The following is a 16,082-nucleotide window of genomic DNA, read 5'->3' on the forward strand; positions in this document are numbered from 1 at the left end:
TTTATCTATTCTTGAGTTTAAGTAGTTGTATTTGTACCTAGAAACAGTTTCATGTTTTTTGTTAGTTTAAATACATACCAAAATTACTAAATATAAGATAAATACACAATTAAATGCATAATATATTATCACAATGATAACAGATTTATTGGTCTAAAATAATTTATCATATTTTTCTCTATTTTAAGATAAATAATACAAATTTTACTACAAGAAGATTAGATATAATTTATGTTTATTATTTATGCATAAATACCACTGTATATAGTTAACTATGATCCCTACAAAAAAGAGATAAGTCAAAACAATATAAAAAAAAACGTATAACAGTTTTTATCGATGTTATTTTATCACTCAATCTCGTAAATTATAAATAAAATTAAGCATATAAGAAATATAATTTAAAAAAAAACAAAAAATTATAAGAGATAGGTACAATATCAAATAATAATATTTTATAGTTTATAAAGAATAAAAAAATTATAAATAATGCACTATAGGAGAAAAAAAAAACTATTATCGAATAGAAGAATAATTGATAAAAAATAAGATTATTTTTTAACATATATGAATTTTTATAGTAAATAAAATATGAAATAAAAAATAAAAAAAATAAAAAAGAAAAAAATAAAATCATATTTTTTTATTAAATTCAAAAAAAAATTTAAAATTATATAATTGATGGTGGCAATATAACTATTAGATAATAAATTATAAATAAATATAAAAAATATATTTAATATTAAAATAAAAATATAAACAATCAATAAAATTATAAAAAAAAATGTGAAATTCAAAATCAAAATATTTAATATAAAAAAAGAAAACGAAAAAAACTCTTAGTAAATAACAACTCAAACATTAAAGTGATAATAAATTAAATTAAATAACATATATTTAAATTAATAAATTAATTATAATTTTTTGACTCAATTAAATAAATAAAATATATCTTATAAATATGCCATATAAAAATTATAATATTTTTAAAAATAATTGATCAAAATACGAAAAAATTAATACAAATTAAAATAAAATTTATTTATTTTTTTCAGTCAAACTAAATAATTAATATAATTAATTAGTTAGAGTTAATACGGTCAAACAAATTATCAAATAATTTAATATTTATCTCAACTAATTAAATAAATAAATAATTAATTAACGTATTTAAATAAATCAAATAAAATAAATCAAAAAAATAATTTTAAGAGCATATCATATGAGTTATATTATTAATTAAAAAAATCGATTTTAATAATGTATAATAAATAAGATTATGACCTATATCTAAACATAAAATCTTATTTTGTAACCTAATTAGTATGAAGTTGTAGCTAAAATAAAAAGTTGGAAAGAAGAAAAACGAAAATGTTTGGTAACCAAAGAAAATCAGCAAAAAACAGCCATAATTTGCCTTATTTAGTATTTATTAATTGTTGCGACAATTAATTAATACTAAATAAGACAAGTTCTGACGATTTTTTTTGTCTACCTAACATACTGCATACATACATTTACCTAATCTTAAAGTAGTGTATGTAATATTGTAATCTATATTCTAAGCATATCTAAATTTATTTTAATTTATAAGAATTCAAAAAAAAAAAAAAAAGGAGTGAGATAAAAGTGATATAAAATTGCATCTACAAGCAAAAGCAAAAGAAGGTGAAAACAATTTCAGTTGGTAGTTTGGATGAGTTTTGAGCTGAACTGAGTGAGTGAATGAGTGAGTGAGAGTGACGATTATAATACATTGTCACCTCCGAAAGCAACGGAACATCCTTTCAACTGCTTCTCTTTGTTTTTTCGTAAGTTTCTTTTTCCTTTCGAACATTAATTTCTGCAATGTGTCTCCAATCTCTTTCTTGTTCCTAATCTCTGTCGGCATATTCTAATAATTCGATAATGTCTGGTTCCTTTCTGCGTAGACATGATCCTGCACTGCCCATTTCCGATTTTTCTGTCTTTTTTGGCTCCCTTGGTCACCAAAGTTTGAAACATTGGCCCCAATTGTTTTAGTTGGTGAATTGGGTGCTTGAAAATCTTAATGCATATTCTCCTTGCTCTTTATGAATCAATCAATAAGCAAATCAGAGTTTGTTGTGTCAAGTTTGCTCTTGTAACCTTACTTAATGCTTTGTGTTCTTTTGTTGCTTCAGAAATTCATGCTTGGAATTCTGTTAATGCTAAAAGTTTTTCCTTTCATGACTATGACCAATGCAGGAGCTTTATTATTCCTTTGATATATCATACATGAATCGCTGTGATGAACCAAAGACTTTTATTTGCAGGTAGCTAGGTAGTGCCACTGGCAATTGTTGCAAGTTTTTCTTCGCAATTATGAGTTTTGTTTTCAGAGGGAGTAGGGGAGATATTGAAAGTGGTTTTCCAGATTATGTTCCTGAAAGATCCTTAATGGTATGCTTCAATGCTGTTTTTGCATGCTAGCTTGTATAACAAGTAGTTCACATTGCAAACATGAATCATCCAACTCTAATTCTCATGCTACTAGTTTTTCCTTTCATTTTTGACAGCGTATTCATCCGGCTCGACCAATTAGTAGCAATTCTCTGGCTTTTCTTACCACAGGTAATCTAATTACTGTTGTAGCTAATGCTTTGCTGCTTCATCATTGTAGTTTTTTAACCTGTATTTGATTTGTCCTTCAGTTATTGTGTTATTCATGCTGCTGAACTCTCCTCAGATGGCACATTATTTTATGGTAAGTAATAATTTAGCTATTGTGGGCAAGCAAAAGGTTTCTGTAGCATTTTGATTTGGTATCAATTAATATGATAACCATCTGTAAGTATGCTTGTAGTTATGGCTTGTGCTTGCTGTTTTTGCGATGGCTACAAGCTTGAGGATGTACACAGCTTGTCAGCATCTTCAAGCTCAGGCCAGGGCTCATGCAGCAGCAGCAACTGGATTGCTTAGCCAGACCGAATTATGGCTTCATGTGCCACCATCCATAGCAATTGCAACTAGAGGACAATTGCAGGGGCTTAGGCTTCAGCTTGCACTACTTGATCGTGAATTCGATGAACTAGGTATTATGCTTTCAAATGTGTGTTTCAACATTTATCATTTTGTTTTTTGTTTTTAAGATGAAAGTTCAAGGGATTTGAAAAGTGGGAGTAGTTTTTTGCAGCTTTATACAAATATGCTTTTCTTAATTCAAAATTGATAATCCTTTTATTTCATTGAGGGGTAGATTATGATGCTTTGAGAGCTCTTGACTCTGATACTGCTTCGACTACTACTTCCATGACTGAGGAAGAGATAAACGCCTTACCTGTTCACAACTATAAAGTTGCAGTTCCAACAAAGTGAGTTCACTGGGTTGTGTTGGTTTTCTAAAATATTCTTATTGCGTGTGAAAGACTTTCTTTACGTGTGTAAATTTTCGGGTTCTACTTTCATTCATTTTCAAGAGGGTTGGAAGTCAGTTCACCCTTGGGTGAATTTGAGATCACCATGTTTGTTTTTTTTTTTTAAATCATAGGTGGCTATGAATCTTGAAACAGGCAGAAAAGAACATGCCACCATGATGCTTCTGAATCTGACTTTTCCTGAAGTTTAAAATTGATATGCTAAATATTTAGTTATTTACTGATGCAAATTTTTTAATGCTCACAGGGATTGCTCAGCAGGGTTGGGATCCTCTTCGGGTGCTGCTGAGGTAGATATCTCTGGTTATCCTTCTGTTCTGTTCATCATCATTTGAGTTATGAAGCAGCTGTTAATTGGTAATAATGATGTGATTGCTTGCTTCTACTCTTCGTTGTTAGTTTCAAGAATTAATAGTGGTTCTTAATTTATATTATTGCCTCTAAGTAGCACCATTATGGCCTGGTATCAATACCAAGAATCTTACTACATAATTTACATATGGGAAGATAATGATATTTTACATCGAATTCTGTATTTTTGGCTTGCATTGCCATGAACATGAGTGGTATTGTTCTTCCAACATAATTTCTCTTTGGCTTTATAAATTAGGCATGATCTGTGAGTCTTTTACATTGAGATCGTAAAATGTCATAGGCAATAATACATGGCATATAGACTGCAAATGTATAATATTATCCCTATGGTGATGCCCCCTCTATTGATTTGTGATTTAGAAAGCTTCCTTCTTGATGTGCTATATATATTCTTCTCTGCTTAAATATGGATAGTGACATTGTTTTTTCAGTATGCTTTTAGATTTTAGAATACTTTAGTGTGATTTTTTTTCTATCAAGAGGGAATGAATTGCTTCCACCAATCCTATCCTTTATAGTTCGTTTTTCTAACTCATATGTTCCGATCAGAATAAGCAAGCCTGCGAAGGAGCCGAGGGAAATAACCAAGGCCCGGAAGATGAGCTAACATGTACCATATGCTTGGACCAAGTTAACCGTGGCGAACTAGTCCGTAGCCTGCCATGCTTGCATCAGGTTTGTGCTATATTTTGCATTTTGCTTTCTTCAACTTCTCCTACCATGCTTCACTCATAAGAATCACCAATGATATACTTTCCTTTCTTCAGTTTCATGCCAACTGCATTGATCCATGGCTCCGGCAGCGAGGAACATGTCCGGTGTGCAAATTTAAGATGGGTTCGGAATGGCGAGGAAACAGGGAGACCGAGACTGATTCCGACGGTTCAGATATTGCTTAGTATTCTTCCAATCAACATATAGCTGTAAAATGCATGCGAGGAGTGCTAGGGGGCCAGCAACTTTTGGTATTTGTAGTCACAAACAGCCATCAATGATGATTTTAATGGTATGAGATTGGTGTGAGATTTCATCTAATGGCTCATTTTTCCTTGCTGGTTACATGTTAGCCAGAATTTAAAAAAGTTGCTTGCCCCTTAGACTTTTCCAATGCATGATGTGTGTATATCAAGTTCATCCGTTCAAGTATATAGCAAAATAAAACAATATGATGTGATGTCTTTACCTTGAACTTGTTCTTACTCCTTAGGATAACAATATTATGAATCAAATCCATGTTTGGTCATAATCACATTAGGGAAGCTGGTTTGTCTTGGACGCTACATGCTCTCCATCCTTTGCCATATGCAAAAATACAAAAGTGATTCAGCAATTACATTATTATTTTTATTATTATGTCACAACCCACAAAACTTTGAATTGGGTCTCAATCCTCATAGACCATTTTCAATAAACTAAAATAATGCACGAGTTCATGAAAAATCAAGAACACGGTGTATGGCTTCTGTCAGGTATGAATTTCAACCCCACATCCACATCCACATGCCCCTTTCCCTCCTCCAAAAACAACACACACAACATAACATTATTACATAATATGGTGATCGTTATGTTAAAAAAACTTAGAGAAAAACCTAAAACAACCCCTGAGAATTATTTCGAAAGACAACGAGGTCTTTGACAAAAAAAAAAAAAAACCCCAACCTGACTCCTGACAATTACCTCGAAAGGACAACGAGGTCCTTGTGGCATTTTTTTTGGCACAGGAACTAATCAGTCCCAAAAAAAAAAAATCAGGACCGAATTGAGTGTTTTTTTTTTTTTCTTAGGGTCTCGTTGTCCTTTCGAGATAATTGTCAGAGGTCGAGTAAGATATTCACTCTAAAACTTAACGTCAGATATGTGCTGTTTATGTTATTATTTAATTCATTTGGGATTTTTTTTTTATACTTAAAAATTGATTTTTAATATTATCACTTACTAGTCCCCGGGACCCTAGCTGGAGGAGCTGAACTAGCAGACATATTTTAGGATAATTTCAATAATATAGTTCTTAAATATTTTATACTTGGCAGTTTTATTCTATTTTAAATTCAACGTTAATATTAGTATATGACATATATTGTAATAAACATAAACTTCCAAGTTTATATAATTAAAAGTTTGTAGTGTTAATAATTAAAATTTGATTGCATAGAAGCTGACGGCAATAGCGGTGCAGTACAAAGGCTACATTTCAAAAAAGTCAACGTTGTAGTACAAATAATACAATCTACTAACATTACTGGATTGTACTAACTACTAAACAAGTTTTAATTAATTAACAAACTTAATAATCATAGATCTTAATACAACAATACAATAATACAATATGTGACTAATAGACACGTTAAAAAGCAACAAAACAAGATCATAATAACGATCACAACATATGGCTTCTTCTGATGCTACAAGAGCCATGGCAAAAACATCAATGACCCTAATAACAACAAAGTCAACGTTCCATTTTCTGTGCCTCTTAGCTTCTCTCCTTCACCCAATCAATGCTCATGGTGGTGATGAAGATAAAGGGAGCGTGGCTTTGCACGATAAGGGTTTGATCTTGGTGAAGATATGGTGTTTGATCATCATGCTTGTGAGCACCTTCGTTGGCGGCGTCTCTCCTTACTTCTTCAAATGGAACGAAACCTTTCTTCTTCTTGGGACTCAGTTTGCGGGTGGTGTCTTCCTTGGAACCTCTTTGATCCATTTCCTTAGCGATTCCAACGAGACTTTTAAGGACCTCACCACTAAAACTTACCCTTTCTCCTTCATGCTCGCGTCCTTCGGCTATCTTCTGACTATGTTTGGTGACTGTGTGGTCATGTATGTCACCAGCAATAGTCAGAAGATGGCGAAGGTCGTGGAGGTGGAAGAAGAAAGGCAAGGGCATCAAGAGGAGGTGGATCAAGACTATCAACAACACCATAGAGATGTGACATTGATGGCCACACATAACCCTATTTTTGTGAAGACTTCATCTCTTGGGGACACCATTCTCCTTATTTCTGCCTTGTGTTTCCATTCTGTTTTTGAAGGCATTGCTGTTGGAGTCTCAGGTTTTCTTCTCTCTTTTACTTTTTTTTTGAGTTAATTTCTATGATAATTCCATTTGTATTGAATAGTAGACATGATACAATATATTAGACTTACTATAATGTGAGATGGTTTGGAGTTAGCTACTAATTTATAAATTTAAAATTATCTTATTTAATTTAACATTCACAATTTTATATATGTGATATCTGTAATTATATATTTATTATATTTAATTTTATTTATTTATTTTAGCAATATTAAAAAAATATAAAATAAAGAAATTTTGAACTATTTTATACTGATTTGTATTATTTTCTAAATATTTTGATTAATTTATTACTCTATATATAGATACACTTCAGTTATGCATATTATTCATCAATTTTATTGTTTGATTAATGAATTCTCATAATTGTATTTCAATGAAGCATTAGAGCCTCATTACTTATTAGTTACTCTTCATGATTTCTTTGCTAGCTAGAATGACTTACTGTTTCAATTTCTTTTAGGTTTTCTTTCTTTTTTCTCACTTTCCACAACATTCTATATATAATATGAGAAAAAAATTGAATTTTTTTATAACTAACAATTAGCTAGTCTTTTTTCTTTGAATTTCCTTTAATTTTTGCTCTTTCAGGATTTTGTTGGCTAATTATTGGCAAAAGAAACGTTAGTTCGTTGCTCTTAAAAAACCATTCATATTTTAATGTGTTTTAGCTTATTTTATTTTTTCATCCTGATATATATATACCATGAATTTCAAATGATTGAGTATTAAAAATTATGATTTGAACATATTTAATTAGCTGATACATGATACATACATGTATATGTATTCCTGATTCCTCAGCTACTAAGTATGATGCATGGAGGAACTTGTGGACAATATCATTGCACAAGGTATTTGCAGCCATTGCAATGGGAATTGCATTGCTTAGGTTGTTACCAAAGAGGCCCTTAGTTGCAACAATTGCATATTCATTAGCCTTTGCAATCTCTAGTCCCACTGGGGTTGGTATTGGCATTGCCATAGACACCACAACACAAGGATCAACCGCAGATTGGATATACGCTATATCAATGGGCATGGCTTGTGGTATTTTCATCTATGTTGCCATCAATCATTTGATATCCAAAGGGTTCAAACCACAGAGTACGAACCGGTTCGACACACCTTGGTTTAGGTTTCTAGCTGTGCTTCTTGGAGTTGCTCTTATTGCTGTGGTCATGATATGGGACTGAATAATAATGATGATCAAGTTTCATACATGTGGGATATAATTGTTTTGTTAACGGTGGAAACTCAGGTGTCGTCAACTTTACGTTAAGTTGATTGTAACATGGTTGTGTGTGAGTGAATGATGGTCAATGAATGCCATTGTACATTTGCCAAAATTGGAATTGTTCTACATCTATCTTCTACTTGTATATATGTCTATGCAAGTATGCATGCCATGCATTGAACAATAATGTTCATAGCTATTTTAATTGGCATTAATTATTGTATGATCTTGTAACTAAAAATTGATGGTGAATGTATGTGATATCTATTTGCCAAACAGAAATGCTATAGAGATAATAAAAGATCAGCTTAAACAACTTAATTTGTTTTATTTAATATAATTACTGAATGTTAAATAAAATAATTTTAGACTATTTTTAACTAATACTTTTTTATTATTAAACATTTTCATTTGCCAAAGACTACAAGCAAAGTCTTCGCTATCTTTTGCATGTACATATATCAATTATTAATATTTGGTACGAAAAAGTTTTGGAGATTAGCATTTTTATTAAAAATTTGGCTAGCACTTAATCAATAAAAAGAAAGTGATTAATTATATATTATTAGATATAATCTCACACCATTAAAAATAGGAAAAACAACTATTTGTACCCATGAACTTTACGAACGCTGACAAAAATACTCATTAAAAAAGAAAACTAACGTTGTATCCATCAAAGAAGAATTCTGTACGACAAAAGTACCAAAATCATAAATTTATGTTGACTTTTTAATAAAATTTCAGAATTACCCTCACCATCATCTTCAACATCAACTCCCAACCATCTCTTCTTTTCCACCCAAACTTTCACATCCCTCCATTACCACCACCTTAACCATCTTCTTTTTTCTCTGCTATTCCACCATCGCTACCATGACAGCATTTCCATCTTCATGAATCCATATCCAAGAAACTTGATCACCGACACAACCTCTCCAACCGGATCCCTCTCCCCCTTTTTCTCCCCCTCTTCTCCAAACCCCGCGTCATCTTCGTCGCGGTCAACGCCACGCACCTCCATTGCCGTTGTGGTTATCGAAATCATTCTCTGACTTGACAAATATCCTAACATAGATATGATTGGAGATTTCTGAGAGAATTTGAACAATGAATACACTCAATTGGTTCAATTTAGGTATAGATAAAAATAAATAAATTATTAGTTACAGGAGATTTGTTCAATTTCGTTAATTATATAATAAATTTGTAATTTATACTGTTGTATATATAGGACCTTTCTCCATGGAGTCCATGAGCTTGAAGTGGACCTAGGAGGAGTTGAATCGCACCACAGGAAGGGATCTTGCGCGCTGGATCTCGGTTCAGTCTTGCTTCTGGAGCTTCTCCATCTTGTGCCGGCGTTAGACGGGGTCTTGGCCGGAGAGGCATTGCGGCATCTCTGTGCAACGGCGCTACTAGAGCTTGAATCCGGTGGCTTTAAACTCTGAACTTGCCACTGTGCCAAGGTATAGGTGATCTGTGTATGGGCTTGAGGCGGCGCCGGGACCGTCGTGGAGTTTGGGTGGCTGCAGTTGAAGGTGGTAGCGTTACGTGGGAACGAATGAATTGCCTGGTTGCCTTGTTGTGTCTTTGTCATCGTCAACGTGGAAAGATGGTGGTAATAGTGGTTAGTGGAGTAGTAGAGAATAGAGGGTGCTGGTTAAGGTAGTGGCAATGGAGGTATTTGAGATTTGGGAAAGAAGAGAGGAATGGAAGATAAAGGATGTGGGGTAATTCTGAAATTTTATTAAAAAGTCAACATAAATTTAGGATTTGGGTGCTTTTGTCGTACGGAATCCATTTTTGATGAATACGTTTCCTTCTTTAATGGGTATTTTTGTCAGCGTTCATAAAGTTCATGGGTACAAATGATTGTTTTTCCTTAAAAATATTAATAATGACTAATTAATAGCTATAAATTACAAAACCTGCTAGCCCCTGGCATTTCTCATGGAATATTGACCACACTTCCTCATTAATTATATATATACAATATTTTTTTAGCTGAAAAATCTATTATATATTTTACAATCAAAATATACCATATGTCACTCTCTGATTGCAATCAAAACTAAAATTTTTCCTCCAAAATTAAAGAGTTCTCTCCTCAATCTCTTTCTTTCTTTATCTCTCTCATTTATTCACTCACTTTAATTTTCTTATATATCATTATCAATGACCAATTACAAATTTAACAATCAAAATATGCAATATGACATTATCTAATTACATTCAAATTAAATCAAAATTAAAATATAGCTATATTATATATTATATTTATATATTACTAATTAATTTAATAAGTAAAATGTGTCACATGACAATCTTTTATTAAAATTTAGAAAAAATATTTTCCTTCAAAATTAATAAACATCTTTTTTATATTCTCTTATCTACCTCCCTCTTTTTTTTATTTCTCTCTATTCTTTCCACTCTATATATAATTTATAATTCATATTTTATATTAGTATTTTGACAAATCAAAATGTGTCATCAGATGTTTTTTATTATAGTTAAAATAAATTTTTTTTCTTAACTTTTAAAATTAACAAACTTCCTCTCTCATTCTTCTTCTTTATTTTTCTTTTTCTTTTCTTTCATTCTCTTTTTTTTTTCTCTATTTTAACACATAATATAATTTAAATAAAAAATATTATTATATGCAGATTTTTGTATTTATTTTTAAATTTTTATTACTGATCTTTTTAATCTATATTTTCACTTCTTTTTCTTCAAATATTTATTATATATAATTTAGATAAAATACTAATATTGTGATTAAAAATTTGAATCACGATTCAATTGTTTTGAAAGAAAAATAAATTTGAATTAATTTTATAACTATCAATATAAATTTTTTTATGCTAATATTCAATTATATTTTTATATATATAGAAAAAATATTATTTTTAAATAGCAAGTATAAAATTTATTTATTTTTATTTGTGCAACAAACTTAACACCTAATCAAATATAAAATTATACACATTAAATTCTTTCAAATTTTAGATAACAAATGTTAAAATTAATTATTAGTAAAAAATTAAACTCTTTCACATGAAAATAATATCTAAAAAATTTATTATTTAATTTTATTTTTATTCACATAGACCCTTGTCTTCTTAGTCGATGAAAACTTTTGTCCTTTACGATTATTTTATAAAAGTAACTTAATACTGTAAATTTTTTGTGTCATAATCTATAATATCAAGATCTATCGACGTAATTTTAAAGGATTTATATTTCTATAATAGTATTATGAGTAAAAATATTAGTCATATTTTAAAGTGATAATATTAGGAAAACAAAAAAAAATTAAATTTATCTTATTTATTAAATAATATAAATTTTGGTTGTTTTTGGCAAAATTTTTTGTTACTCAATATTTCCGATTTTAAAATAGGAGTGATTGGTCGGAACTCCATTTAATGAGAATGTGAACACAAGCATAAATGGGTTTAATTTAGGCATGCATGCCATTATTTGAGACTTGGTAATTATCCGTGTAGTGTATAGATTATAGCGTGAAAACAATTGTATACATACTCAATTGTATACTAGCATATAGCCATATAACCTCTGTTTTTTTTTTTTTTTTTTTTTTGGGTCTGGACTAGTATATAGACAAGTTTTGAAATATTATTCTGAGAGATGATACAAGTTATAACAATACTTTGGGGTTGGGCTTTATGATGCATTCCCCTTCCTAGCTGCTATTCTGAGAAAAAGTCTACCCCTATATGAATCAGGTTTATAAATTATAACTATATAACTATTCTAAGAGTAATGTTAAATGATTGTGCAGATAAATTATTTTAATAAAACATATAATTTTTATATATTAATGTATGGGGAAAAAAAAAAAACTAAAACGATAAAACCTTCTATTTTTATTATTTTATCTAATTTCTTTAAACCACTCATTAGTTAATTCCTTTATATACATAGTGACTAAATTCCCATAGTGGTCCTCCAGATTTAGTCTGTGCATCGATTTAGTTCCTGAGATTCTAATTGCACTATTTATATCCTCCAGATTGCGATCCGGACACCATAATAGTCCTTCGGTGAATTTCCGGCGTGATTCAGCGACGGCCATGCTTATGTGGCACAGCCACTGCCATGTTGGACGTCAGAGTGTACAGATGACGTGGATTGTGTTGTAAAATTTTTCAATATAGTCCCTATCTTCATGTTTAAACCCTAAAACTTCGTTGGCCTCCCCTCAAAGTGGTTCTCTCCATCAAGGTCTCCTTTTGCATCTGTTGTGTACACCAATAGCTGTACCTCATGAAAAAAACTGGGAGCCATGTTGTAGGAAGTTCGAACCGGTCATCGTTGATGAAATGATGAAGCAAAATACAACTTTTTGCAAGACCCAACATTCACTATTCACTCCACTTCATAGCTTAAGAAAAAGGAGGCACCTTCTCTTCCTTCTAGGGTTCAAGGATTGGGGATGGGTGGTGGGTTACCCGAATTGAAAAATAAGAAAAGGGGGAAACAGAAGGCTCCCAAAGATGCCCACGTCAGTGAGGCACTCGGCAAGCTGAGGGAGCAGACCAGGGAGGCTGTCAAGGGTCTCGAATTCATGGCTCCGTCGTCGGCCGATGATTTCGGTAAAGATGCCATGATGGAGGATTGGGTCAAGCATTTTGAGGACCTTGCTGGCTCTCAGGTAACTAAGTTTACATCCTTCCAATCGTTTCCTTTAAAGTTGAAAGCTTTGTGTTGTTGGGAAATGGTGCAATTGAAAATTGTTTATGCTAGTTTAAAGTCAAATCTTTATTTCTTGTGATGTGGTTTACAGTTTGAGTAAAATGGTTGAGTTCATGAAGTTGTGAAATGAGTAAGAGAGTCATGGATTTTACAGGTAGCTTGTGTTTTGCTTTTTTTTTATAGTGTCTTCTGTAAGCATTAAGCTTATCATTGGGGCATATAATTTTACCATAATTTTTTAGCCATGGCTCTCCGTTCCTCTCATGGGGGACAGCTATTGGTGTACACAACAGATGCAGAAAGAGACGTTGATGGAGAGAACCACGTTGAGGGGAGGCCAACGAAATTTTAGGGCTTAAACATGAAGACAGGAACTACATTGAGAAATTTTACAATACAATCCACGTCATATGCATACTCTGACGTCCAACGTGGCAGTAGCTGTGCCACATAAGCATGACCGTCGCTGAGTCACGCCGAAAATTCATCGAAGGATCATTATGGTGCCCGGATCGCAATCTGGAGGACATAAATAATGCAATTGGAAATTCATGGGCTAAATCGGTACACGGACTGAATCTGGAGGACCATTATGAGAATTTAGTCTGTTAAATGATAGTACAGATAAATTATTTTAATAAAACATATAATTTTTATATATTAATGTATGGGAAAAAAAACTAAAACGATAAAACCTTCTATTTTTATTATCTTATCTAATTTCTTTAAACCACTCATTAGTTAATTTCTTTATATACATAGTGACTAAGTGACATTACATTTAACTTATGAGTTTAACAAAGGAATGTAGTCAACCTTTTTCAGCTAATATCAGTTAATTTTTTCGTCATTTTTTTGAATTAAATTAAATTTTAATTTTTAAATATTAAATCTTAAATTTTAATTTCTAAATTTTAAATTCTAAATTTTTTAAAAGATAAAATTAAATAAATAATTTTATATTAAAAAATTGACTAATAACCAGGGACGGACATAAGGGGACGAATGGAGGCTTTAGCCCCCAACTTTTTAAAAAAAAATTAATAGTAATAAGTTATTATGTATAATTTAATTTAAAAAAAAAATTATTTAGTATTTAGTTTAGTATAAATAAAAGTTCAGTCCAATTTAAATATTAATAATTTCTAATATCTAAAAAGTAAGTAATAATATTAAAAAAATTTGAAAAAGATATTATTACTAATATTTTTTAACGTGAATTCTTTTTCTTCTTGTAATCGTCTTTTTTTAGTCATTTAGTATTAATTTTCTCTATTTCAACTGTTACAACTAAGAGATATTTTTCAACTATAAATATTATGAAAAATAATTCAGAAACAAAATAAAAGATGAATTTCTTACTAATTGTCTTTTAATTATATTAAAAAAAATTGTTGAAAAATTTGACATAAATTCTATTATCGATGAATTTTATGATACGAAGAATCGACTACTTCGTTAGTAAAAAATACACACATATTTTTTGTACTTTAAAATACATTTTCTATCGGTATATTTTTGTAATACATCTTATATTATATAACTTTTTACATAATTTTTAATATTATATATGTTATTGCCCCCATAATAACATTTATGGATCCGTCCCTCCTAATAACATGTAATGCATAGCGCAACTATGACAAATAACATTATACAATATATCTTGCTATATAGGTGCACTACTTGTGTTATTTATTGAGTATGACCCAAAAAGATAATCATATTCTCTTGCAAAAACAATGTGCGTGTTAGCTAAATGGTACTATAAGTTAATGTGTAGTGATGTAGTGTCTCTCGTTGCTTTCCTTTTTCTCCGTTTCTTACTAAACATGGATTTGCAGCAGGTACAAATTACTCACATTGTTGATGCCAATGTGAAAGAAAAACGTCGCATAATTCCAAACGGTTATTTTCACGCAATTTTTGGAATTATACGAAATGAAGTAATTAATGAAATGAGTGGGGACAAATAGGGAAAAGAAAAAAGAAAGATGCGGACTTTTTACAATGACAGACAGTGCCATCAAATTCACATATGTCAGTGGCACATCGATGTTCGAGCCTCATCTAACTTCAAACTGCAAAGTTTCCGCTCTCCCTCTGTCACGCGCTCAATTGAAGACTAACAAAAAGGAAATAACAGAACGAAACAAAACTGAGGGGTAAAATAGGAAGATCCAGAAAAAGAAACCAAGATCCATTTTCAGTGAAGATCCAAAAAATGAATAGATAGAAGAGAATAATAGTTGATGTATGAACTATATATATTTCCATGAATGTTGTTCAAATCAGAAATCAGATTATAATAACTCAGCTAATTAACTTAATTAATGAACTAATTACAAAGCAATAATGAAATCTAGTATCTATAATAATGTATAAGAGATTCAAAATTTGTGAAAGTAATTTGGAAGAATCAAGAGTCACCATGCTTGTGCCAGCAAACTAACATGGCGACACAGCGCCTCATGATGTAGAACCTTGCTTTGTGTTCTTTGGCTATATTGGTGCATTTGCGACCAATGGATGCTGGTGATGACGTGTTCTTCTGCGAGAAGCTTCTTTGAAGATTGTTGTTGTTATTGCACTTGGAAGAAGATGAGGAACTCTTGTGTGATATGCTTCTCATGAGAAGAGGAGAGTTTGAGGTGGTGCTTCTTGTTGAGCAACTCCGAGAGAACTTGGAACTTGTTGTTTCCTTCTGCTTTGACACCTTCCATTTTCCATCCATCACAACAAACAACAATTCTGGACTCTTCTACAATCACACTCTATAAGCCTTCAAAGAGATCATCAATGCTTCCTAATTCTACCACTCATCCCTCTGTTTATATATAGCCACACATATATATACACACATGTACGCTCCTTAGCTTATAGATTATATTACAAAAATGTTTGGTAATCAAAGAAATCAGTCAAAAACAGCCATAATTTGTCTTATTTAGCATTCATTAATTTGAATGCTAAATAAGGCAAGTTCTTACTTTTTTTTTTTTTGTTTAAACCTTTGGTTTATATTAAAATTCGGTTATTAATGAGTAATACTAGAGAGACAAAAAAACAGCTAAAATTTACCTTATTTAGCATTCATTAATTGTCGCAACAATTAATGAATGCTAAATAAGGCAAGTTATGACTATTTTTGACTGATTTTTTTGTTACCAAATATTTCTGTTAAATTAATTACCATGTATTTAACTATATGAATTTAATTTTGATACACTATTAGATTACTAAATTTACATTGTTAATACATTAAAATTAA

At 31.0% G+C, this 16,082-nt stretch overlaps 4 protein-coding genes across 9 annotated transcripts; 3 read left to right on the plus strand and 1 right to left on the minus strand.

Moving 5' to 3' along the window:
* The first annotated feature begins 1,664 nt into the window (after positions 1-1,664).
* Positions 1,665-5,103, plus strand: LOC112773121 (E3 ubiquitin-protein ligase SDIR1). 3 transcript variants are annotated; one of them, XM_025818163.3, is made up of 9 exons: positions 1,665-1,811; positions 2,295-2,421; positions 2,538-2,592; positions 2,673-2,725; positions 2,825-3,053; positions 3,218-3,332; positions 3,643-3,685; positions 4,320-4,445; positions 4,538-5,103. In XM_025818163.3, the coding sequence occupies exons 2-9, from the start codon at positions 2,344-2,346 to the stop codon at positions 4,667-4,669; spliced, it is 831 nt and encodes a 276-aa protein (XP_025673948.1). In that variant the 5' UTR covers positions 1,665-1,811; positions 2,295-2,343; the 3' UTR covers positions 4,670-5,103. The 3 variants fall into 3 exon arrangements, with proteins under 3 accessions (XP_025673948.1, XP_072081547.1, XP_072081548.1); XM_072225447.1 differs by lacking the exon at positions 1,665-1,811 and adding an exon at positions 1,957-2,122; XM_072225446.1 differs by lacking the exon at positions 1,665-1,811 and having other exon boundaries at positions 1,832-2,421.
* Positions 5,104-6,090: 987 nt separating this feature from the next.
* On the plus strand, positions 6,091-8,405 carry LOC112772469 (zinc transporter 1). Its single transcript, XM_025817420.1, has 2 exons — positions 6,091-6,826; positions 7,657-8,405. Exons 1-2 carry the CDS (start codon positions 6,160-6,162, stop codon positions 8,046-8,048), a joined length of 1,059 nt encoding a protein of 352 aa, XP_025673205.1. The 5' UTR covers positions 6,091-6,159; the 3' UTR covers positions 8,049-8,405.
* A 3,892-nt stretch (positions 8,406-12,297) lies between these two features.
* On the plus strand, positions 12,298-13,544 carry LOC112771667 (peroxisome biogenesis protein 19-1). 4 transcript variants are annotated; one of them, XM_072225450.1, is made up of 3 exons: positions 12,298-12,770; positions 12,903-12,965; positions 13,105-13,544. In XM_072225450.1, exons 1-2 carry the CDS (start codon positions 12,552-12,554, stop codon positions 12,909-12,911), a joined length of 228 nt encoding a protein of 75 aa, XP_072081551.1. In that variant the 5' UTR covers positions 12,298-12,551; the 3' UTR covers positions 12,912-12,965; positions 13,105-13,544. The 4 variants fall into 4 exon arrangements, 3 of the variants coding, with proteins under 3 accessions (XP_072081551.1, XP_072081550.1, XP_072081549.1); XM_072225449.1 differs by having other exon boundaries at positions 12,407-12,770; positions 13,086-13,544; XM_072225448.1 differs by having other exon boundaries at positions 12,407-12,770; positions 13,054-13,187.
* Positions 13,545-15,060: 1,516 nt separating this feature from the next.
* Positions 15,061-15,647, minus strand: LOC112773054 (small polypeptide DEVIL 18). The gene has a single exon (XM_025818094.3). It carries the CDS (start codon positions 15,543-15,545, stop codon positions 15,231-15,233), a length of 315 nt encoding a protein of 104 aa, XP_025673879.1. The 5' UTR covers positions 15,546-15,647; the 3' UTR covers positions 15,061-15,230.
* Between the last annotated feature and the right edge of the window lie 435 nt (positions 15,648-16,082).

This window comes from Arachis hypogaea, chromosome 18 (assembly GCF_003086295.3).
Source record: "Arachis hypogaea cultivar Tifrunner chromosome 18, arahy.Tifrunner.gnm2.J5K5, whole genome shotgun sequence".
NCBI classification, from domain to species: domain Eukaryota; kingdom Viridiplantae; phylum Streptophyta; class Magnoliopsida; order Fabales; family Fabaceae; genus Arachis; species Arachis hypogaea.